The sequence below is a fragment of the Podarcis muralis genome, chromosome 2 (genome assembly GCF_964188315.1).
Source record: "Podarcis muralis chromosome 2, rPodMur119.hap1.1, whole genome shotgun sequence".
NCBI lineage: Eukaryota > Metazoa > Chordata > Lepidosauria > Squamata > Lacertidae > Podarcis > Podarcis muralis.
The window spans coordinates 109381643-109406987 of record NC_135656.1 but is presented as its reverse complement, the minus strand read 5'-3'; the positions used below and the strand labels follow the sequence as shown (position 1 = coordinate 109406987).

The 25345-nt window shown below is 44.0% G+C and overlaps 2 protein-coding genes across 2 annotated transcripts in view; one reads left to right on the top strand and one right to left on the bottom strand.

The window, feature by feature from the left end:
• The window catches only part of LOC114592787 (uncharacterized), a 68978-nt gene that overhangs the window by 6399 nt on the left and 37234 nt on the right, over positions 1-25345 (top strand). The window lies entirely within an intron of this gene.
• LOC114590946 (killer cell lectin-like receptor subfamily B member 1B allele B) lies at positions 8278-19531 on the bottom strand. Its single transcript, XM_077925201.1, has 5 exons — positions 19199-19531; positions 15216-15356; positions 14506-14660; positions 10783-10895; positions 8278-9315 (listed from the first exon to the last, which is right to left on the bottom strand). The coding sequence occupies exons 1-5, from the start codon at positions 19362-19364 to the stop codon at positions 9192-9194; spliced, it is 699 nt and encodes a 232-aa protein (XP_077781327.1). The 5' UTR covers positions 19365-19531; the 3' UTR covers positions 8278-9191.

The following is a 25345-nucleotide window of genomic DNA, read 5'->3' as shown; positions in this document are numbered from 1 at the left end:
AATGATAATGACAATAATTTTATTATTTGTACCCACCTGAATGTGTGTTCGCCTTTAGCATGGGTTTAGCTGTGGGTGCACAGATAAACAATGGCCTTGGGTAGGGATTTTTCAGGGAAGTGTCAGCAGGGAAAGGGTTGTGTCCCCCTAACTCATGGGTAGGCAAACTAAGGCCCGGGGGCCGGATCTGGCCCAAGAGCCTTCTCAATCAGGCCCAGTGTTATTTAGGCAGTCTGAGATGGTTGTCTCAGGTGGCAGAATCCTGGGGGGATCCAGGAACAGTAGATCCTGCTGCTGCACCCGCTGCTTCTGAGGTGCCAGCTTTGGAGGCAGCTGAGATCTGCACCTGCTTCTCTTCTCTGCCCTTGGTGGCAGGACTGAGGACAGAGAACAGCAGCAGCTGGAGAAGCAGCCCAAAGACCAAACTACAGTTTCTTCAATAGTCTTCGGGCTTCCGACTCACCTGATTGGTTTGCCTCTTCTTTCTGGCTCCTCTGATTGTTTCTTTTTTTCCTGGGCTTCCATTCATTTTGTGTCTGCTGCTTCCGGAAGCAACAAGGAGTTACTTTTCCCTGCTGCGCTGAGAGGTGCAGGTATATTGATGCTTTTAAGAAAACTATGCATTTACTCAGAAGTAAGCCCAGCTGATTGCACTGAAATTTGTTTTCCACTCCCAGTAAAAGTGCATGATCATCATCATTTTATTACCTCACCCCTCTGACTGGGTTGCCCCAGCCACTCCGGGTGGCTTCCAGCAGAAGGTTAAAGCTTGACTTGGGGGCATGTATAGACATGTATAGGACTGGGATGATGCAAGGCTCCACTCTGGTCCCAGTACAATACAAACACACTTCTTATTCTTGTGGTTCTGACTGTAGCAGATGTATGTTCCCCTGGGTTGTGTGGGTGGGTGTGCTCAGTATTTTAGAAATAACGAAAAGTATGTCCCCCCCCTGACTTAATGTATTCCACGGCCAGAGCTGGTGAGTAACTATGTGCTATGGACAAATTTGGTGGGGGCAATTTAGTGTCCGTTAAGCATTCAATGTCCTTCTCAGGTCAGGTTATATTATTTTGTGAGGTTTATGGGGGGGCACTACAGAGTGGTGTGTTTTGGAGGGTTTTTGTTGTTTTAGAAGCCTTGTACTTTTTCCAGATAAGCAAAACAACAAGTCTATGGTTACGTGAAACATACTCAATAAACACACAAGACGTAACTGGCTGTACTTTTGAATAAATAAGGTATGCTATTCATTGTATCAAATTGTAGGTTACAACGGAAGTCTCATAAAATTCAACGAAAAAAGCAGAAGACCCAGTGGATTGGTTCATTCTCTAGTCAATTCATGAATAAGGTCCATACATGTATAAGTGTCTATTCCACCTGTCTGTTCATAGAATCCAATAATCCACATGAAGAGTTGTTACAGTTCCACAGAATCCTTTCACAGAGTCTAAGACAAGGATTTCCGGAATATTAGCCTTGTTTCCCCATCCTAGGTTTCATCAGTAGTACAGGCTCATGTGTAATATTACAGGATAGTGGATCTTATAGCATAGTAGTGGCTATAAATTTTCAATTTTACGTTCGCACATATCAACGAAAATGTGGGTTTAACATCGACTTCCCTTCCCCCTCCCTTCCGTATTCCTGCTGCCATGCTTTAGCAAATATATCATTGGAAGAAAATACTAAACCACATTGTTTGCTTTCTGGAATGCATCGAAGCTCATTCAGATAGCCCTTACAGCAACAGCTAATCTTATCCCCTCTGTTTTTCATCAGAGAGGTCCAACGAGAGAAAATGCAATGAGACAGGTTCTGAACTAAAATCTGCTCTGCCTGCACACAGCATCCCACCATGTCCACCTTTGTGGTTTGGGTATGAGGGAATATGCTATTTCTTCTCCAATAAAGAAAAGAGCTGGATGTCTAGCCAGGAATACTGCTTGTCATTTAATGCTTCCTTGGCTGTTATTCCAAACAATGAAAAGGTGAGAGGTGTAACTGATTATATTTTCTGGGGTGACATGCAAAGCAAGGCATGGGCGGATCATGTTGAGTTTAGGACCCCCTGCGGCAAACATTTGCCATGCTATAAAATTGTTGGCTAATTCTAAACGCCTGTGAGTGAGTTACAGTTAACTAGCATAAAGGGTGTGTGTGTGTGTGTGTGTGTGTGTGTGTGTGTGTGTGTGTGTTAAAATGACATTTATTTATTTATTTAATTAAACAATCAATCTATATGCCGTGTGACTGCAATAGTCTCTAAGCAGTTTACAAGGATACAATACGAAAAATGAAGATCAGGTCAAACTATAAAATCTAACATCAATTAAAATGCCTACCGGAAAAAGAAAAAAAGTCTCCAGCAGGCAACAGAAATATAGATAGATAGAACTGGGTGAGAAATATTGCAAGTCAGGGCTCTAACATCTATCTCTTCTGGTATTTGAAGGACATTGTCAAGCATTTGAAAGGCACAAATTCCTACTGGATTGGCCTGAGGAGAGACCCTGGTCAGCCCTGGAAATGGACAAATGGAGAAAATTCCACGTGCGTCCTTCTCCTCTTCCTCCTCCTCTTCCTCCTCCTCCTCCTCCCCCTCCTCTGGCCTGGTTGTCTGTTAGGAGATTTCAACACAGGTGCCACTTCCCATTTTGCCACTTGAGGTAGAACAGGAAGTGCCGCCCTGCACTGCCACTGCTGCCTGCCGCCTCTGCCACTGGCAGAGAAGCATCATCATCACCCCAAACTACCAGTAGTGTTCACCAAATGCTAACCTGGGCCACACCTGCAACCTCACCCGTTTCAGCTGCTCCTTGCCTTTCTTGAGTTCTGTTGCACTCCTCCATTTCTTTTTCCATGTGGAATCAAGCATATCCATACATGTTAATCCTTTTATGTTCCAGTTAAGATCGGTGCCAATAGGACTAATGCTCTTTCTGAAGGGTGAAGGGTGCTGAGAACTATAGCTCTCTGTGGGGTAAACGACACTTCCCAAAATGCTTTGGGGGAAGCCATGGGGTTTAAACGTTGTTGTTGTCATCTGACAGGGTTGACCCAGACACTCTGGGCGGCTTCTAACATATATAAAAACATAAGAAAACATTAATTTTTTTTTTTAAAAAAACCTTCAGATGTCTTCTAAAGGTTGAATAGTTACTTATCTCCTTGGCTTAGGGGTCGCATAACTCCATACCCTCCAACATTTCTCCAGTGAAAACAGGGACGTTCTAAGGAAAAGTGGGACATTCCGGGATCAAATCAGAAACTGGGGCGGCTTCTGTAAATCTGGGTCTGTCCCTGGAAACTACGGACACTTGGAGGGTCTAAATGTGGGGCAAACAACAAATGTGAGTTCCACATTGTAGAATAAGATAGTTGCTACACACACATGCACACTTTTTTCTATCTTCCATGCAGGGAATCAAGAGATATTATTGGGGGGCAAGGACACATTCAAGCCAAGGAAAAAATAAAACAAAAGGGAGGGTGCAAAGCAGGGCTAGTGAGGAGTATGATTTGGAATGAGTCCCAAGTGTGGTGTAGTGGTTAAGAGTGGTGGACTCGTAATCTGGGGAACCGGGTTCGCGTCTCCGCTCCGCCACATGCAGCTGCTGGGTGACCTTGGGCCAGTCACACTTCTCTGAAGTCTCTCAGCCCCACTCACCTCACAGAGTGTTTGTTGTGGGGGAGGAAGGGAAAGGAGATTGTTAGTCGCTTTGAGACTCCTTTGGGTAGTGATAAAGCGGGATATCAAATCCAAACTCTTCTTCCCAAGGGACAGAGAGAGCCCCAAAGGCCCATAATTGGCTCTTGAACCTGAGTTTTCCCACCTGTGGTCTAGAGTCCCCACTCTAGAGGCCACACATGGCCTATCTGTTTGAAACAAATTTGCCTATTTCCTATGTGATTCTACTGCTATAACCTCTCTTATCAGTTGCTGTCGGAGAAATGCTCAGCCCTTACTTGACACCGGCTTCGTTGACCTTGTGTTTCAGGTTAGAGGTACTTGGCGATGGAGGGGACTGTGCATATCTGGGTGATAAGGGCCAAGCATATGTTTCAAGGTGCAACATGGAGCATCACTGGATGTGCCGCAAACCGAGTCCTCCTGCAAGCGCAGACGTTGCGGGGAAGGGGTATAACCCCCACACAACTGAAACTGAAATGTGAAACTTTATGTAACCAATACTTTACTTTTTGTAAGCACCTTACCGTTATTAATGTATTATTTTAATATAATACATTATATTAAAATGTATTAAACCAAAAACATCTGTTTAGGGGGTTTTTTAGGTCACAAATAAGCAATCAATTGAAATGGAGTTATCTCTTTCTTTGAAATACATTGTGTTGCATCCTTCGGTGCAACAGTTCGATGGATGGTGTTGACAGGAATGAAGTGTCTGTTATCTGCTAGGGAATTTTGTGGCAAATATTCCCATTTTGGGTGGTTCTGGAGATGTTGGTGTGGGAATGTTCTGGGGTGCAGGAGAGGATATATTGACTAATTATATCCTTATCCAACTTGTGCTAACAAGTTCCTAAAATATCAGCAGAGTTTATAGACATTCCCCTTTAAGTTCGCAACGGTAACGCTTGCACAGGTTCGCTAGAACCTCTATAATAATTACTCTGGTAATTTCCCCTTTGTTCCCTCTTAAAATACAAGACACGACACAGTCTTTATAAAAGTATAAAAGAGTTTACTCACGTTCTGTTCACAACATGATCCCAGAAGGCAGACAGGCTTAAAAAGTTACATATACTTAGAATCTATCTTGTTGCAAGATAGACCTTATCTCCTCTCTTGGCTGAGAGCCAAGAGGGCATCTTTACATGCTTCCTCATCGAAGGAAAATGGCAGAGAGAGAGAGATGGCTGCCTGCCCTGTGCTTTTGTCATTACCTGCACAGGTGAGGCCACACCCACCTCTGGTCACATGTGGAGGAATCCGTCCCCAGGAAGTTTACCTGCTTGCTGGACAGACATCCCTCCCCATGTTCTAACACGTACACTCTAGGAATGTTGTCATTGACTGCTCCTGTGTTTACATCCGACAGTTGGAACAGGCCCTACAGTTGATTTCCTTTACCCCAATGCAGCACAACTAAACTTACTGAAATGGGAACAGGGTTGTATTAAGCCAGTGTATAGATTTCAGAAACTCCTTGCTGGAGTAAATAAGCTTCTGAATCTACAGTTCTATGATTCTAACTGCCCCATTATTTGTTCAGTGTTAAGTCAAATATGAGAAACAGTCATTAACTTGACCATCTTTATATGTTAACTCGCTTTATTCTAAAACTAGATTTGACACACAGTTCAGGGCAAACTGTTTTTAGATGGCTAGCATATTGTTACATGTGTCCCGCTTCTAGTAGTGAGACTTCCAGGTACAGTGGTACCTCGGGTTACATACGCTTCAGGTTACATACACGTCAGGTTACAGACTCCGCTAACCCAGAAATAGTGCTTCAGGTTAAGAACTTTGCTTCAGGATGAGAACAGAAATCGTGGTCTGGCGGCGCGGCGGCAGCAAGAGGCCCCATTAGCTAAAGTGGTGCTTCAGGTTAAGAACAGTTTCAGGTTAAGAACGGACCTCCAGAATGAATTAAGTACTTAACCCGAGGTACCACTGTACGTAAATCTGGCACTGCATTCAATGCATGTTTAAAGCATATTCTTGGGAACTGTAGTTTCACTCTTACAGAGCTGTAATTCCCAGCAACCTTAACATGTTGTACTTGACTGCTACTTATGTATCACATCCCGCAATAACAAGATCCCAGGGGGTTCCAGGCACTCACCCAAGGTCTGTGTTCCTTTAGAGAATTGAGACACAGTGGAGACTGTCATAGCTTTAAGAAATAGGGTTTATTCACCTATTTACACCTTCAGTATACAGTGGTACCTCGGGTTACATACGCTTCAAGTTACATATGCTTCAGGTTTTCTTATAGAAAGTAATGCAAAATTGATTAATCCGTTCCAGACTTTTAAAGGCAACCCCTAAAACAGCAATTTAACATGAATTTTACTAACAAGACCATTGATCCATAAAATGAAAGCAATAATCCATGTACTGTACTATAAAATAAATAAGACAGTATTGTAGATGATAAAAATAATAAAAAAAAATTCTTCTTACCTGCACTGATGATAGTCATCATTTATCCATTTCTGCAGTCACATAATCAATCAACCAGTAGCTGAACTCGGTTCCACACAGTCACGAAAACAAATTAACTGAAAAAACCTCAAAAAGAGAAACGCAAAATAAATAGCAAAAACAAGAGTGCCAAACTTAATCCATTCTGGAAGTCCGTTTGACTTCTGAAATGTTTGAAAACCAAGGCGCAGCTTCTGATTGGTGCAGTAAACAATATCTGACAATCGCATCAGACTTCAGCTTCTGAAAAACGTTTGTAAACTGGAACACTTACTTCCGAGTTTTCAGCATTTGGGAACCAAGGTGTTTAAGAACCATGGTACCACTGTATATTATTTTCTATGCACATTTACCCCTAATAAGTGCATTTTTGTAAACACTGCTTGGCTGAATAATGGCATCACAAAATTTGGTTAACTGTGAATTTTGAAGGCATCCTGTTTTGTTTCTCATATTGTTTCAGAAAGTACAATTTATCCCACCCCTCCAACTCTTCCCCCTTTTCTTCCTAATGTAACACTAATGTCTCCCAACAAATGAAACTGATCTGTAGAAAATGCAACTGGGAAAAGCAACATACTTTTGTAAACTAATAAATCTTTAATAACCTGCCAAGGAAAAAAAAGAATTTACTTATGTATGCTACAACAGTGGCAAGAGTCTTGATAGCACAAGGATGGAAGAATGAGGAAACCTGAACAAAAGAAGAGTGGCAAGAGAAATTGATGAACTATGCAGAACTGGCCAAACTGACATACAAACCGCGAGATAAGGACAACTGTGACTTCAAAGAAGAATGGGAACTTTTTACAAATTATTTAAAAAGACAACAAAATGAACTGGACTCCTTGGCAGGTTTTGAATAAACATACACAAATTTATTGAGGGTTAATAGAATAGATAGATAATAAAAGGATATGTACAATTTTACAATATGCAGAGTATAACATGAGTTGAGAAATCAGAGAGAGGAGCTGAGGGAAGACTTGGGGGGAGGGTTCTTTGGGAAGAGGGGAGGAAAAAAGGGGGGAAATAATTAAGATTATTTGTTTTGATGATTTGTTATGTTGAAATTGTTAATATTTTTTTTTTAAAAAAGAAATCTTTAATAAAAATAAATTTTAAAAAAGAGAAAAAGGAAGTGCAACTTATACAGTGGTTACATACGCTTCAGGTAACATACACTTCAGGTTACAGACTCCGCTAACCCAGAAATAGTTCCTCGGGTTAAGAACTTTGCTTCTGGATGAGAACAGAAATAATGCTCTGGCGGCGCAGCAGCAGCAGGAGGCCCCATTAGCTAAAGTGGTGCTTCAGGTTAAGAACAGTTTCAGATTAAGAACGGACCTCCGGAACGAAAATGGAATACACAGGACGAGACGGTCAAATCAGCTATGATTAAATGGACACAGGACATTGGGCATAATATCATGTTTGCTGACTGGGAACGTTTGTGGACCACCGGTGTTAAATTTACGGCATGCAATGCCTTGAAAGAAAATATTATGAAAATGATATACTGGTGGTACATGACTCCAGTCAAGCTAGCAAAAATATACCATTTGCCTGATAATAAATGTTGGAAATGTAAGGAAGCTGAGGGGACTTTTTTCCACCTCTGGTGGACGTGCCCAAGGGTTAAGGCCTTCTGGGAAATGATTTATAATGAGCTGAAAAAGGTATTTAAGTATACCTTTCCTAAGAAACCAGAGGCTTTCCTTTTGGGCATAGTTGGCCAGAGGGTGTTAAAGAAGGACCAAACTTTCTTTTTGTATGCAACAACAGCAGCAAGAATTCTTATTGCAAAATATTGGAAGACCCAGGATTTGCCCACGCTGGAAGAATGGCAGACGCAACTGATAGATTACATGGAACTGGCAGAAATGACTGGCAGAATTCGAGACTTGGGAGAAGAGACAGTGGAAGAGGACTGGAGAAAGTTTAAGGACTATTTGCAAAAACACTATAAGCTGTATGAATGTTAAGAAGATGCAGGATAGAAAATAACACGGCACCAATAACTGAACTGTAAGAAATATGAGAATAAGTGATATCTAAGAAAAAAGAAGTAATTTGGAGTAATATTATGTCTAAATTAGGTTCTTATGTATATGATAAAAAAATGTAAAGATGGTTACATAATATTTGAAAATTACATTATAAGTATTGAAACAAGGTGATAAATTGCTGTTTATAAATTTAAAATTGGGAACGCAGGAAAGGGAGATGTGAGGAGGTCCAAAAAGTTATGAAAATCTGATATATAGACAGTGGATATTGTGTTATCTTTCTTCTTTTTCATTCTTTATCTTATGTTTTGTTCGTCTGTTTTGTATCTTTATCTTTGTTTGTTTATTCCTTAAAATTTTCAATAAATATTATTATGGGGGGGGGGGAGAACGGACCTCCGGAACGAATTAAGTACTTAACCTGAGGTACCACTGTATTACTTTGGTTGTAAATGAGAATTTAATTGGATTACTCACTCATGACATGAGCTACACCTGTCAGAAAAGGGGTAGGGTGAAGTTAAAGGGGGACTGTGTCTTTTACGTGATCCATTAATTTGTCTGTCCAGCTCCAGAAGGTGGGCAGCTTTTAGCATTTTCTAAGAACCCCCCAGACCAGCAAGAAACAACTGCACTAACATTACTATTTCCACTTTGCAAAGGGTATCCAAGGATTTCAGATGTAACTTAGGGTATGGAAATTCTCACTTTCCATGTTCCACCTCTTCCAAGCTAAGTGGGTGAGTCACTGTGGCCAGTCCTGGACTTCAACACTGTCTCCAGCATTTCTGGGAAAGAATCACACCCAACAGGGACATTTCTGCAAAGTATTAAGAGGCCCACTGATTTTGACATAGAAGCGCTTTTCACAAAGAACAAGCATTGTCTCAAAAGCAATCTTTTCCCCCTTTGATTCGGCTGCACGTGTCAGGACAATCGTCGCAGGATCTTGCCATTGTTCTTGCATGGGCCCACGTCTTCTCTTTCCCTCCTTTGTTATTATTTACACCAGACGAACTTCCGTCTCACAGATCCACTTGGCTATGGCACTGCAGGCTTCGGAATTAACTCTGTTCCCCTTCAGCATCCCACAGCTGTTGGCTTCAGCAAGACCTGTGACTTGCAATCTGCAGAACAGAGGAGAAAGTCAAGCAAAGAGAATTTGTCACAGGAAGGCCAAAGCTGCTTTTTCACCTTGACAGTGATGGCATCTCTCCCTGCCCCCTTTATACTCCTAAGCTGAGTTTTCAAATGTGCACTGTCCATTTTTAGCTATCATAAACAATGCTTCTAGAATTGAACATCAGTTCCATTCTCTTTAATTATTATTATTTTTACTTATTGCCTTTCCTTCAAAGAGCTCAAGGTGGTGTATATTAGGGAGGTTCATAAATTTATTTATTTATTAAAATGCCTGCTCCAAAGGTCTTATCTTACTACACTAGGGATTATATAAGCTATATCTGAAGTTTCATGCATATCAGTTAATATCTTGATCCTGCTCCACTGAATTGAAATTTCAACCTTCACGACATAGGAAAATGGCCAAGTAAACAGCTATTTTTGTGGAGGAGGGTTAAGATATTAACTTATATGCATGAAATTTCAGATATAGCTATATAATCTCTAGTGTAGTAAGATAAGACCTTTGGAGTAAGCATTTTTTTAAAAAAAGTTTTTTATGAATCACCCTAGTGTACATGGTTCTTGCCCACACAATACCCCTGTGAGGCAGACAGAGACTGGCCCAAATTCACCCAGGGAACTTCATGGCCAAGAGGGGATTGAACTCTGGTCTCCCAGGTCCCAGTCCAACATTCTAACCACTACACTACAGCGGCTCTCTCAGTGCTGATGTGCAGGTGTGTTGCAGATATAAATGGCTCACTCTGATGCTTGGAGTTTTTTCTGTGCCTGTTTCTTTCTGTTGAAGTGGGGGTGGTGGTTTCCCCTGTTGGAGTTTTCTTGTTTGCTTTATGTATGGTTTATGGCTGGCTTACTGTGTAATGTGTGTTTTCGTGCATCTGTTTCTCACTCTTGATGTGGCACTTTTTTGATGATGTTGTTCTACTCCTCTTTATCGGTCTTTTAGAATGTATGGAAGACATCGCAATTTGACTGGAGAGTGTAATTGACCGATTGGCTCCCCACACAGTGAAATCGTTACATGTATTGTGAATTCATGTATTGTGAATTCCACAGATGAGCAAGCCAGGATATTAGCAATATAACAAGAACAAGAACATCCCATTTCAATGGCAATCAGAAAAGGAAGGAAGGAAGGAAGGAAGGAAGGAAGGAAGGAAGGAAGGAAGGAAGGAAGGAAGGAAGGAAAAGGAGAAAATGAGAGAGAGAGAGAGAGAGAGAGAGAATTAACTGCTCTTATCATGTTTTGAGCCTTTGATGTCTGCATATTTAAAGATAAGTCAGCACAACCAAGTGTCATGAAGCAGATAATGATCTCAAAGGGTAGATAACTGTACAGTAAAATGGAAGAAAACTGTAGAGGAGGTGCAGAATAACACTGCGGGTAGAAGAACCAACACACATTTCCAGCCAAAACCAGTATGAAACTGTAGGATGGAAATACTCACAGTGTGTCATTTAGTGGGGAGCCATCAACCCAAGACCATTCATGAGCAGGAGGTATGGTGGTCACTCCAATCCACAGAAGCTGCCCTCCATCAGTTTTATGACGTATGAAATCCTGTCAAGGATACGAGAAGGACGTCGTAGGGTTGGCACATGTCCTCTTTCTCCCAGACATACCCTATTTTTCAGGATTAAAATTTCTGTCTGGGCAATTTTTTTAAAATTTACCCAAATGTCTGGGTGTTTTATTTGTTTGTTTACAGTAACCCAAGAATTTTTTTAAAAAAAATAAAACAATTTTAAAAACCCCAAGTGTCGCACTCCCATCCCTCACCATTTTTCATGAATGGAACGTGAGCATTCCACAGCATGCACACGCCCTCTTCTCCAGGGCCAATGAGGATCAGCAGCTGTAGGCCAGCATTGTGGTCACATGGGCATTTTTAGTTACAGTCAGTGGCAGAGCTTCATGTTCTGGCGCCGGGGGGCCGGGGAAGAAGAGCAGGTGGCGGCAGGGTTGGCATGCATCTCAGAGGCAGGGCACACATCCTGGGGGCATGGCGCACCGCCCACAGGGACGTGGCATGCGTCCTGGGAGCATGGCACCCAATGCAGGCGGGGGGCAGCCGCGATAGCACCCCACCGGGATCGTACTACTCTTCCTCTGCCAGTGGTTACAGTGCCCGTGGCTCTACTCTGGCAGGCCCTTTAAAGTTAAGAACATTGCTACCAGCAATATAGGGACGTGGGTGGCACTGTGGTCTAAACCACAGAGCCTAGGACTTGCCGATCAGAAGGTCGGCAGTTCGAATCCCCGTGATGGGGTGAACTCCCATTGCTCGGTCCCTGCTCCTTCCCACCTAGCAGTTCGAAAGCACATCAAAGTGCAAGTAGAGAAATAGGTACCGCTCTGGTGGGAAGGTAAACGGCGTTTCCGTGCACTGCTCTGGTTCGCCAGAAGCGGCTTAGTCATGCTGGCCACATGACCCGGAAGCTGTACGCCGGCTCCCTCGGCCAATAAAGCGAGATGAGCGCCACAACCCCAGAGTCGGTCATGACTGGACCTAATGGTCAGAGGTCCCTTTACCTTTACCTTTACCTTTACCAGCAATATATCACAACTTCTAGAGCCTACATATACTAGGGGTGTTAAAAATGAGAGTCATCACAGTGATCCGTATTTAGGCAAAGGTGTCCTCCCTTTTTGCTCTTCCGAATATAGCAACCCTAGAAATATGCATTTATAGATTGACCTTTAAGGCAGCTGGTTCTGAGGTTAGATAGACCTCACATTTAAGCTCTGCTTCTGAACAATGGCAGGGACACGGGTGGTGCTGTGGGTTAAACCACAGAGCCTAGGACTTGCCGGTCAGAAGGTTGGCGGTTCGAATCCCTGCGACAGGGTGAGCTCCCGTTGCTCGGTCCCTGTTCCTGCCAACCTAGCAGTTTGAAAGCACGTCAAAGTACAAGTAGATAAATAGGTACTGCTCCAGTGGGAAGGTAAATGGTGTTCCTGTACGCTGCTCTGGTTCGCCAGAAGCAGCTTAGTCATGCTGGCCACATGACCCGGAAGCTGTACACCGGCTCCCTCGGCCAATAAAGCGAGATGAGTTCTGCAACGCCAGAGTCGGCCATGATTGGACCTAATGGTCAGGGGTCCCTTTACCTTTACCTTTTCTGAACAATGGCATATTTCACAACACGCACCCCCAACTCTGCCCAGCTGTTTGGAGTGACCTCTCATGGGAAGATAGGGCCACCATTGTGACTCTGTGAACCACATGCTGCATTACCCCTTACCAGCTACGACCTTCATTCCAAAATTGCCCCTCCCCAGGTGCAATTAGGCTTGGGAGGAAAAGGCCTCCTTGTAGCAACAACTGAAGGCTTTTTAAAAGCCTGGTTGCTTGTGTGAACTTCTTGGAGATTGCACCTTGGGAGGGGAAAAGCTCTGGCCTCTGCAATATTCTTGGAAAAGCAGAGCCGCCAAGCAGAGCAGTCATGTGTCTTCTTGACACGAACAGAAAACTTTCTGGAAATGATGCAATAATCACTGCAGTGGCATCATGCTTTAATCAGACTTTATTTTTGAGCACAGGAACCAACTTCTCTCCCTATGAATAACCCTCTGACAAAAGAAGAATTATCCGCAGCCAAGATTCTCTTAAAATGAAGCAACACAAATATCTTTCAAAGGAATTTCCCAGCCGTGACTTTTGCCAACTTCCTGACACTGCAGGTTTTTGTGTCGACATTTTCCATTCTAACTCAGTTGCAGAGACTCTTAATAATCCACAAGAGATTGGCAAATTTGAGGGGTGCAGTTTGCATTTGAAAAAGAAAGGAGAGGTAACAACTTTTTTAATCTTTTTACATTACTCTAATTTTAGGAAAACCTGAAAACCTTGAGAATGGGGCTATTTCTCTCTCAGAAAAGATGTATTGTGAGCCTACCAGTCAGAAAGCGTTCAAGCATTTTTGTAAGCTTGTAAGTCTATTATGCAGTGAACATTTTACAAAGCTATGGACTGGATCCCATTGACTTCAACAAGAAAGTTGTACCTATTATTCTCAGCACCACTCCTAAAGGCTTGATATGGCTGTCTTGTAATGTGCACTTACTCTTTCTCAAACCTTTTTTTTGTATTGGTGTGGTGATACTAGATTAAAAGATGATTATTTTGGGGAAACAAAAGCTCCACACTAGTTTTCAACTTCTTAGTTACAGCGTAAGCTATTTTGTTTGTTTTAGACCTTTCAGCATTCCCTTGTTCACTGTATCCTTATCATCCTTTTTTCTCATGCAGCACAAAAATATCCAGTCGTTTAATTCCTGGTGTTCATACTAAATTGTCTGATAGCTTGACCTTTTCATAACCCAATATATAAGGTAACGTGCTCTGAAGAAAAGGTCACTGCCTTTCCATTTCCGTGGCCTGGCCTTCACATCCTCTCAACCAGTAAGTAGAGTGCATGGACTGGCCGGCGCTATGTGCCTCCCCCATCCTACCCCAGCCAAAAGATGCCCCACTAGAAATGCAGCTGGCTACAGGGCCGAGGCATTCCATTCCATATGACGTCAGGGACTAAAATTACCTCAGTTTACAGAGTCTTGAAATAACCCTTTGGAAGTCCCTCCTATTACACCTTGGAGCAGGCTTCCTCAAACTTGGCCCTCCAGATGTTTTGAGACTATAATTCCCATCATCCCTGACCACTGGTCCTGCTAGCTAGGGATCATGGCAGTTGTAGGCCAAAAACATCTGGAGGACCTAGTTTGAATAAGCCTGCCTTAGAGAGGCATCATTTTTACGTTCTTCAGGGCACCTGAGAGATACTTTCTACCTTTAACAAATCTTCTAAGTGGAGATATTTTTCTCACTCGGCATCTATATTGAGTTTAAAACTATTTTTATACATGCAATTGGTCTTTTATAAGTTTTAACTGTGTGACGAAATCACGTTGAAGCGCTTCACAGGAAGCGACTGAAATCAAATAAATAAAAGAGCAGAAAACCCAGCTTGACTGTGATAAAAAGAAAAATAAAGAGGTGTCGGTACTTGTATCATGATGAATGGGCTGTGGATGGCAGCACAAAATGGCTGCCACCCACAGCCACAGCAAAAAAATGAGGCGAGCGTACGCCATACCAGTAACTACGGCCACAACAAACAAAGCACTGACTACACGCATCAACAAAAGAAAGTTATTAGTCAGAACTTACCAATTCCACCTGTTTTTGTATCACAGCAAGTTGAGAGTCTTTTGCTGCACAGTCACTCTGGCTCTTGTTCCAGGTTCCCTTCTCTCCGGAAATCCAGTAGCACTTGTCTCCATGGCGCTGCCAGTTTTCTGGGCAGAGCCTGCAATCTGAATTCTCTGGAAGAAGAAAAAAACCACGAAGCCAGGCGTGCTGTTAGAGGGCATCCCTTAGGCTCTGAACCTCCACCTCCTCTTTCAAAAGCAGTTTTCTATACTGCTATTTACTCTGCCTACAAGATGGCTGTCTCTCTGAAAGCATACCTAAATCTGCATCTTTACATATGTTAGCACCTGCAGATTTTATGCAAAATTGTACAATGGGCTTGTGTCCTGAGGGTTTTTTTTTTACACAGCTAGCATAGCCAACCCGATGCCCGCCAGATGTTGAAAACTACAACTTCCATTATCCATGACCATTGGCCATGCGAGCTGATGGGTGCTGTGCTCCAAAACATCTGGAGGGCACCATGTTGGCGACCCCTAATTTAGCACCACCTGCCCCCAGGCAGAAGCTCATATTGGTTTACTTGAACCAGTTCTTTTGTTATACACATGTTTTGCAACCTTTTCATTGGAATCAATGGGATCTGCAAGCATTTGACTTTAGCTGGATCATCATTGTGCCGGCATTCCTGTTTATCAGCCAAAGGCTACTGAAAGCTCAGGTGTTACCTGCTACGTGATTGTCGTGTGGCTTGCACAGAAACTGCCGCAAAGTCTGACACTGCTCTGGGGTGGTCCTGGTCTGCTGTGTTCCATTGCTGGGTCCTGGGCAGGTTTGTGCCTTCGCCAGAGCTTGTTTCATCTGAAAAACTTTAAAAGGCATGACTATTTAGGCGATCAGCAAGATGAGGGTAATGGTATGCTTAAGATTTATTTGAAAAGAAAATGTGTTGTTGGAAATACAGAAAAGTTGCTGCCACACTGGTCCTTTTCTCTGGAATTACGATGGGTTGAAGAAGAGTTTGGATTTGATATCCCGCCTTTCACTCCCCTTCGGGAGTCTCAAAACGGCTAACATTCTCCTTTCCCTTCCTCCCCCACAACAAACACCCTGTGAGGTGAGTGGGGCTGAGAGACTTCAGAGAAGTGTGACTGGCCCAAGGTCACTCAGCAGCTGCATGTGGAGGAGTGTGGGTTGCTCTCTTTTATGCAACAATATGGGCTGGCTTGTTCCATTTGAGTGTTTTCTCTTTTGTCCTCCAATGTTTCCTAGACCAGATTTCTGGCGTCGTGCGTGTTGCAGTTCCAGTCTCTCCAGTATGGACAGGCAGACCCAGTATCAGCAGCTGCAATGGGCTTGATACTGACACTGTTGCCCTGGGATCCCTTTTTGGGTGCTCCTTCAATGAGCACTGTGGGGAGGGTGGCTGCCATTGTAATTGCCCATCGTTCCTGTGGGATGTAATCCACTGGGAGCAGTCAAGTATAACATTCCTTGTTTTGCTAGAGTGGACATGTAAGGGAATGTTTGGTCCAGTCAGTTGAAACTTCCTGTTCCTCCTGGCCTTCCTTCCTTGCATGTGACTACTAGGTGGGTGTCACCTTTCCAGACCTGGTAAAAGGCCAAGTCACACTGCTACCTTCCTCTTTTTGAGCTTCCTGTTTGTCCTGCCTGCTTCCTGCATCACCTGGACTGTACTGCTGGCTGCCACAGCAGTTCCCCAGGTTATCTCCCATATGGGGGTAAACTTGTTTGTACATGTTTGTAACTTTAAGCCTTAAGCCTGCCTTCAGGGATCACACTGTGCTCTGCCTAATCATAAGTAACACTATTTTTTTGTTACTTATGAATAAGTCTGTGGTGTCTTTATTCTTTTGTTCATATCTCAGTCTGAACAATCCAGCTGAATTGCTTATTGTCTTAAGAAATTCAGACGAGTTTGCAACCAGCTTTCTATTGTGTAAGAAGGGGAATGCACTCTGCTAAGTGAATGGGAGAAAAGCAATGACAAACCTAGACAGCATCTTAAAAGCAGAGACATCACCTTGCCGACAAAGGCCCGTATAGTTAAAGCTATGGTTTTTCCAGTAGTGATGTATGGAAGTGAGAGCTGTATCATAAAGAAGGCTGATCCCCGAAGAATTGATGCTTTTGAATTATGGTGCTGGAGGAGACTCTTGAGAGTCCCATGGACTGCAAGAATATCAAACCTCTCCATTCTGAAGGAAATCAGCCCTGAGTGCTCACTGAAAGGACAGATTGTGAAGCTGAGGCTCCAATACTTTGGCCACCTCATGAGAAGACTCCCTGGAAAAGACCCTGATGTTGGGAAAGATGGAGGGCACAAGGAGAAGGGGACGACAGAGGAAGAGATGGTTGGACAGTGTTCTCGAAGCTACCAGCATGAGTTTGACCAAACTGCAGGAGGCAGTGGAAGACAGGAGTGCCTGGCATGCTCTGGTCCATGGGGTCATGAAGAGTTGGACACGACTAAATGACTAAACAACAAAACAAACCCTTGTTTGGGGCCTCTGGCCGCTTCGTCTTTGTGGTAGTGGGAAGTCTTGTTGCAACAATAAATATCAGGCCTACAGGCCGCTGTTTTGCTTCTATCTCCTGGCTGAAGTCTCTTGCTTGTGACCCCCGACTTGAACCTATGGGAGTCAAGGTTAAGTGATTGTGGGGTGCTCCAAGGACTCCCTGCTAGAATATGCTTTCCGTTTTTTTTTTAAAAAAATGCAATGAATTTAAGCTTTTATGCATGAAGACTTGGTTACTGGTTGCCTGGTAGTTCCACAGCCTGCAGAACAGAATATTTATAAGAGGACGGAGTCGAAACCAGTTGAAGTATCATATCTGAACAAATGTGAAAAGATAGTGAAGGTTTGCTTTGAGAGGCTGAGCTATTTTGCTTAAGAACAAGAGGCTATTTCCCATAATTTATATTTGGGTGCCTAATTGAAACCTCTTTGACTGTGTTCTGCACTGCTCTTTGGTTTCATAACCAAACACACCCGGCACTTCTACAAGAGATTTTTCCCCCCTGTGCATTCTTGTGGTTTGACTATTTTAGGACCTATGAGCTGACAGTGATGGTGATGACCGTGCTATCTAACACATTATCTTTCCCCTTCCTGCTCAGATTAGTTTTGACGCTTAAAAAAACAAACCAAGGGGCTTGTTTATCATATAAAAAGAAATACAAGGCTTTCTTTGAGGTCCTTAAGAACAATTTCCCCAACACAACCACCAGTTTTCCTCATGAGTGAAATTTGCTGCTTGCTTTCTGAACCAGTCGTTTCCACAACTACATAAGTTGCAGACGCCACAACAGAATGTCCAGTTGCAATTTTTCTTTGGGGGGGGGGCATTTTAAAAAAAAGCAATTTTACTCGTAAGTCGCACAGGGCACTATTTTCACTCTAGCGCCGCCCACAGTGCCAGCCAGGTGACTCATGCTGCGGTGCACAGGGCAGCAGTTTTATTCTCGAGTCCCATTCACCACACATCTCAAACTGGTCACAATTAGACCAGGCCAAGCTGCAAAATTTCTGTGCAGTGGGGTGGGAGAGAACGCCTAGGAAAACAACCCCCTTTATTCAAATTGGTAAGGTTACAGTTCAGTCCTATATATGTCTACTCAGAAGTGTGTCCCATGGAGTTTAATGGGGGCTTACTTCCAGGTAAGAAGGTAACTCCACTTACCTTGGAGTAAGCCTCAATGAATTTAATAGGACTCCTGAGTAGACATGATTAGTCCTGCACTGTTTGTTCTCAACTCTCCGGATGCTGGATCAGGAAGCTATGTCCAGATGGAGGCATTGTCTTGCAAACAGAGTCATGTGCAGAATTGACACATGAAGGGTCCTCTCTCCCTCTCTCTCTCTCTCCCTCCCTCCCTCCCTCCCATGTGGCCAGCATGACTTCTGGCATAAGGGAACACCGTGATGGAAACCAGAGCACATGGAAATCCCATTTACCTTCCCATCTCAGCGGTACCTATTTATCTACTTGCACCGGTGTGTTTTTGAACTGCTAGGTTAGCAGGAGCTGGGACAGAGCAACAGGAGCTCACCCCATCGAGGGGATTCAAACTGCCGACCTTCCATTCAGAGGTGTTCGAAAAGAGTACAGTTGGCACTTTTTGACTCTTGCCGTTTTCTGTTGCCAAAAAGTGGTATGTTCAAAGTGCTGGCTTTTTGATGCAAATGACAAATAGGGAGCAGACACTTTTCTTTTTAGCTACAGCTTTAGAAATTAAAGTTGCAACTTGAACTTTTCTCTCCCTGGCATAGTATATGATGTCAAATCCGAGAAAGATGTGTGTGGTTTGACCAGAGTGGCTCTGGTGCTCCCCTACCTCTGATCTGAGTGGATATACACTGGTACCTCGGGTTACAGACACTTCAGGTTACAGATGCTTCAGGTTACAGACTCTGCTAACCCAGAAATAGTACCTCGGGTTAAGAACTTTGCTTTAGGATGAGAACAGAAATCGCGCAGCGGCAGCGGCAGCGGGAGACCCCATTAGCTAAAGTGGTACCTCAGGTTAAGAACAATTTTAGCTTAAGAACGGACCTCCAGAACGAATTACGTTCTTAACCCAAGGTACCACTGTAGAGCCTCACTGTGGCAGTAAAAGACAATTCGTGGTGCTCCATTAAGTACAGTTTGTGGGCACGTGGGTAATTTTAGGCCTTAAGGTACTTACCCCAAAAGCCGAGCGCTATCACAGCTCCCACTAGAATGAGGATTGCAACACATCCAGACCCAATGATGAAGCGATGCCGTCGAGCTTGTCTGAGCAGGTCATCTACAAGAGCCAGCGATAGGAGAACAAGCTTAGTATGAGGGCATCTGAACAAAGGCCTATCCATCCTGTTTCCCACAGTGCCCGATACCAGCTGTATTGCGTCCTTCACTGGTGCCTAGGGTGTGAGTGCACACGCAATATGTAGGACCAGGTGCTGGGCATTGAGGGTAAACAAAACCTGCTGCACAAGGCCAACCCTCGCTGACATGTGGGCACAGAGGGTTCATGGGGCTGCACTGTGCCACTACCTGCTTGCCCCCCCCCACAGGGGGGAGTCTGGCTGGCTGATCTGGCTCTTAGTAGGTGCATCGCTCCAACTCTGGCCAGGCAGCTATTCAGCGAGGGGGACGGGCGCATGGGTGCAAGGCAAGGCTGGGCTCTGGGGACCAGAGACCCCAAGTAGCAGAAAGGGGGGGATCCCTGTGTGGGAGTGCCTCGCTTGTGCTCCCTCAAAATTATGAAGAAGAAGAAGAAGAAGAAGAAGAAGAAGAAGAAGAAGAAGAAGAAGAAGAAGAAGAAGAGTTTGGATTTGATATCCCACTTTATCAGTACCCTAAGGAGTCTCAAAGCGGCAAACATTCTCCTTTCCCTTCCTCCCCCACAACAAACACCTTGTGAGGTGAGTGAGGCTGAGAGATTTCAGAGAAGTGTGACTAGCCCAAGGTCACCCAGCAGCTGCATGTGGAGAAGCGGGGAAGCGAACCCGGTTCACCAGATTACGAGTCCGCCGCTCTTAACCACTACACCACACTGGCTCATGAGCCTTGCTCATCCCCTTTCTAACTAAAAAACTGAAAATGTGTAATCTTTCTGCACTGAGGAATTGCTCCAGCCCTACCCCTTGATCATTTCAGTTGCCCCTTTCTAGATCTACATTATCGTATTTGAGGTTTTTAAGTAGAGGTTGGATGGATACTTTAGTTGAGATTCTCGCATTGCAGGGGGTTGGGCTAGATGACCCTCAGGGTCCCTTCCAACTCTACAATTTTATGATTCTAACCAGGGCTTGGGCCCTCTGAGCTGCCCCCTAACAATGCCCCTGAATGAACGATAGTCCCACATTCTGATCCATTTCTAAACCTACATCAGAAACTGCCAAAAATGAGCTCCAGACAGGGCTGCCAGATATCCTGGAATGGCATCGACAATAAAGGTCAACAACTTTGCCCACATTTTCACTTTTGGAAAAGCCCTAGTGCCCTGTGGAATGCCCTCCCATCAGATGTCAAGGAAATAAGCAGCTATCCTATTTTAAAAAGAGATCTGAAGGCAGCCCTGTTTAGGGAAGTTTTTAATATTTAATGCTGTATTGTTTTTAACACTCGATTGGGAGCCACCCAGAGTGGCTGGGGAAACTCAGCCAGATGGGTGGGGTATAAATAATAAATAATAAATTGTTGTTGTTGTTGTTAATCTAGTCACACCATAGATTTATGTAAGACAGGGATGTGGAACTCATGCCACTCCAAGTTGTCATTGGACTCCTGCTCACATCATCCCCAGCCAGTGTGGCTGAAGGTCATTACTGTCCCCTGGAATCATAGTTCAGTGACAGTGCTGCCAAGAAGGAACCACATAGTCTTAAAGTATGGCTTTCATGGCAGAATACATCTTAAAGAGAACTAGGGTTGTGAATCCTGGGAACTGTGTTTTGTCAAGGAGGTAAACTAATGTGCCCATGATTCTTTGGGGGAAGTAATATGCTATCACATGGAACAGACCCTCGGCTCCCAGAAACATTATTGCCCTGGTTATAAGGTGCTAAAACTACTGATCAAGAGACAGAGATATTTCCTGGGGAATCAGTGGATATAGGAATTGTTGCTGGTGTGATTAAATGGGATTGTAAGCAAAGATGAGTTGAAAGATGACTTGGCCAACACAGGACTGATCTTAACCACTTCCTGTGAACTTAAGAACAGGCAATTAAAAACAGCAATATCTTATCACCCCAGACAGATTTATTGTCAGATAAGCTTCCTGCAAGTGGCCAGCCAGCCCAATACATTTTCTTGAGTAAACAAGCCAAACCCTGTGTTGCAAAATATAAGTCAGCAACATCAAAAGCAACACTGTACTTTTGATATTGCTGACCCAAAACATTTTCTTGCCTGAACAAGATGACTCTGCTCTGATATTCCACATACTGGTCAAAAGAAATGGCAGTTGATTCTCACTTCAACCTGGGCATTAGGGCAATCTCCTCCACACATGGAGATAGCAGGCAGCAAAAAGTAGAAATAATTTCTAAAAACAGTGAAACTATCAAAAAACAGAGAGCTTCTTTTGACTCAGAAGGAGATCAAAACACAGACTGAAAGGTGAGAGTACAGAGTGACTCATAAAGGGATCAGACGGTTGTGTGCGCATGAATCTTAGAGGCTGTAGACAATCCTAACACATTCAAATGTCATAATAAAAAAAAGATAAATGTGTGGTAAAAATAGGGTTGTGGGAGAATGCATCTCTTGAGAAAAGATGGTTCCCAAATTAGACAGATACAGGGGGGGAAAGTCCTCTTTCATGCTTCAACCAGCCATGCTTTGATCACAGAGGAGACACAAAAAAGACCCTCCCTAGCAGATCTCAGGAGGCAACAGTTTCCATTCCATCCTGCGTTGTTGCAATCAGCATTGTGCAATCATTTTGCTACTGTTGCCTCCTTACATCCCCAGTCTCTTGCCCTGCCAGACTGTTTGCTACTGTTCAGATTTCACTAAAACCTACATCGTTCATCTCACTATGGCTAAAACTAAAACACGATTAATTGCACACCCATCTGCAAAGCTGGATATATTTGCACACCCATCTGCAAAGCTGGATACAGGAGTACACCAAAACTGCTTTCTCAAGGTGAGCGCTCAAGGTCATAAATCCCTGTGCTTCACATGTCAATCCTGAAATCCCAAACAAAGTTGGCAAATGTCTGAAAACCCAAAGGCCTATCAGAGCATGTTGGCAAAACATCTAAATGTGACTGTAAGTATCGTTGCCAGTATACAGTCAAACCTCAGTTCCTGAACACCTCCGTTTTGGAATGTTTTGGCTCCAGAATGCCCAGAAGTAACTGCTCCACTTTTTGAACAATTTTCGGAAACCGAACATGCTACACGGCTTCTGTTTAGAATTTCACTATTGTGTTGAGGCTTTCGCTTTCAGTTTTCAGTTGTCGAACGTTTCGGAAGTCGAACTGTCTTCTGGAAGGAATTACGTTCGACAACCGAAGTTTAACTGTATGTCTGAAAAGTGGTAAAACGGTTATGCTATGTTATAAGAAAAAAACCTGCTCTTTTCCCCTTATGGGTTACCCAACAGCCCATATAGAGTCCTTTTGTAGGTTCTCTATCGGTAGGAGAAAATAACAGAGACCAAGCAGAGAATATTGAGAAGCAAAGCAGCTCATAAGCCTGATCTTTATTAACTGTTGCAACAGGGTGCTCCCCCACACGCAGGAGAGAGGAGGAGGACCCATAACAAAGGTGTGCCTGCCCTTATATAGACATTTTAAATTGCCTGTCCAAGACTACCCCCAGAAACATCATACATACATCACAGAAAAGGCGGTCTACAACAGAAATCTGAGTGCGTTGTTTCTCTCCTGTCTGGCAAGTTACCTGTTTGCATTATCTGGGTTTTGGCCACTCTTTTGTTATTAGTTCCTGAATCTAGGTCACAGGCTGACACCCTGTTCATATCTTGAATGTGCCCTTAAGACAGGATTTGTGAGGACAGGATTTGTGAGGAAAGAGACAATGGGGAGGTTTCCCACTTTGACCTTGCAGAGAAATATTTGAGGTCAATTTGTTCAGGACCTAATCTGTGAGGTTTCAGACGTGTGGTTTATATATACAGTTATGAACATTTATTTTTTTTGTATATGACCTTAAAATTCTTATAACAATCCCCCCCCCCCATTTGTGGCTATAATTTTTCTTAAAAATTGTTGCCCCACAGAATAATAACCAGGTATGTTGTAAATGGATGACTTGCATGTTAGGCGTCTTAAGGTTATTCACAAGTGTAGCAGTGCATATAGCTGGACATAGGATATCACCTAAAAATAACACATGTTGCATTTTGTTACTAAAATTACTTGCAGCATTCTAGCATTTTGGGAGAAACGTTTTCTCAGTAGTGGTCTATGCTTAACACTTAGCAGGAAGTTCAAATAATAACTGAAAAAAGCAGTTTGTTTTGTTTCTGCCTTTTTCGTGTGTTCCCAGGTATCAAAGCTAGCTCTCCTCTGGTCTCACACCACCATCACACCACAGCAGCAACAATCCCTGGTGAATTCCCTTATGGCTTTCATTTTGACCATGTCGCCCTGCACCCGCCACAGCCGCCACAGGTTTGGACATGTCATGTCAGGTGCTGGGCAGAGGAGGAGGAGTGGTGGAGGCCGCCTCCCCATCCTGACCCTTCCAGGGAGGAGGAAGAGGAAGATAGTATAGATTTACAACAGTGGTTTGTGGGAAGTCACAGTACAGAGGCAAATGGGGGAGAAAGTTGGAAAATAATGGGAGAGGAGGAGCAGGCAGATTTGGAGCAGCAGCTGGCTGACATGTGGTCACTAGAAAGCATTCCAGACCCACCATCTCCCAAAACCCATAAAGGACCTCTGACCATTAGGTCCAGTCGTGGCCGACTCTGGGGTTGCTGCACTCATCTCGCTTTACTGGCCGAGGGAGCCGGCGTACAGCTTCCGGGTCATGTGGCCAGCATGACTAAGCCGCTTCTGGCGAACCAGAGCAGCGCACGGAAACACCGTTTACCTTCCCGCCGGAGCGGTACCTATTTATCTACTTGCACTTTTACGTGCTTTCAAACTGCTAGGTTGGCAGGAGCAGGGACCAAGCAACAGGAGCTCACCCCGACGCAGGGATTCGAACCGTGACCTTCTGATCGGCAAGTCCTAGGCTCTGTGGTTTAACTCACAGCGCCACCCGCATCCCTCAAGCAACCAAGTACGCTTCCCTAATATGTCTAAGTATGAATATCTTCAGAAGGTGCTGAAAAGAATACAGGGAAGCTGCCTGCCTGATATCACTATTGCGGGGATGGGCAAGGTTTACCTTGCCTGGGCCAGTTCACTCCAGTGGAGATCCCTCTGTGGGCCGGATTGTGCGCACACATAAGTGCGCATGTCCATAATTTTTGGCATCTATGTTTGTGCCCATGCAATTTCCGGCATATGCACATGCACAGATGCAATTTCCTGTGCTGCGGAAGTGAGTCCCCGCGCCATGCTGCACTGGTTTAGCACAGAGCGCGGGAACTCGCCGAGTGGGCGGCTCAGTTTGGGAACGGCTCGTGGGCTAGTTAAACGACCCCTGCACTAGTGTTACATAATATCCATTCTGCATCTGTAATAACTCAATCGTTTAGTGTGGCAGGACTTATTTAGACTTTGGAACTCCCTGCCTGTTGAGATGAAGCAGATGCCTTCACTGTAAACTTTTCAGCGCCAGCTAAAAACATTCTTGATTAGACAAGCCTACCCAAATGCTTAGAAAGCTGAGGTAATTTTGATCTGCTTGAGTACTTCTGGTGAACCAGAGCAGTGAACGGAAACACCGTTTACCTTCCCGCCGGAGCTGTACCTATTTATCTACTTGCACTTTGACGTGCTTTCGAACTGCTAGGTTGGCAGGAGCAGGGACCAAGCAACGGGAGCTCACCCCGTCACAGGGATTCAAACTGCCGACCTTCTGATCGGCAAGTCCTAGGCTCTGTGGTTTAACACACAGCGCCACCCATGTCCCAGAACCCAGCAAGCCTTAAAAGTAGGAGAGCAAAGAGCTTGAAGACAGAAGGCACATAGCAGCACCAGTAGAGGATGTGATGGCAACAACAAATAAGGAAGTGGGAGAGAAGGGGGATGGAGATTCACCCAAGAGAATGCCATTATCCAAGAGGCTGGGTTCTATAGCCTCTCTGTTTAAAGTTTGGAGGAAAAGAAAGGAAAAGAAACTTTTCCTTGTCTTTATATTTTCCTGGGCAACTGGCCGGAAGCCACTGACAGCACCCTGACACCTTATTATTGTT

Excerpts from the sequence above, each read along its gene's own strand:
- LOC114590946 (XM_077925201.1), bottom strand. The coding sequence starts at position 19,364 with ATGGATAGGCCTTTGTTCAGATGCCCTCATACTAAGCTTGTTCTCCTA. Across the intron at positions 14,661-15,215 it reads ACACGACAATCACGTAGCAG|AGAATTCAGATTGCAGGCTC; the intron begins GTAACACCTGAG and ends TTCTTCTTCCAG. Across the intron at positions 10,896-14,505 it reads TACAAAAACAGGTGGAATTG|GATTTCATACGTCATAAAAC; the intron begins GTAAGTTCTGAC and ends TATCCTTGACAG.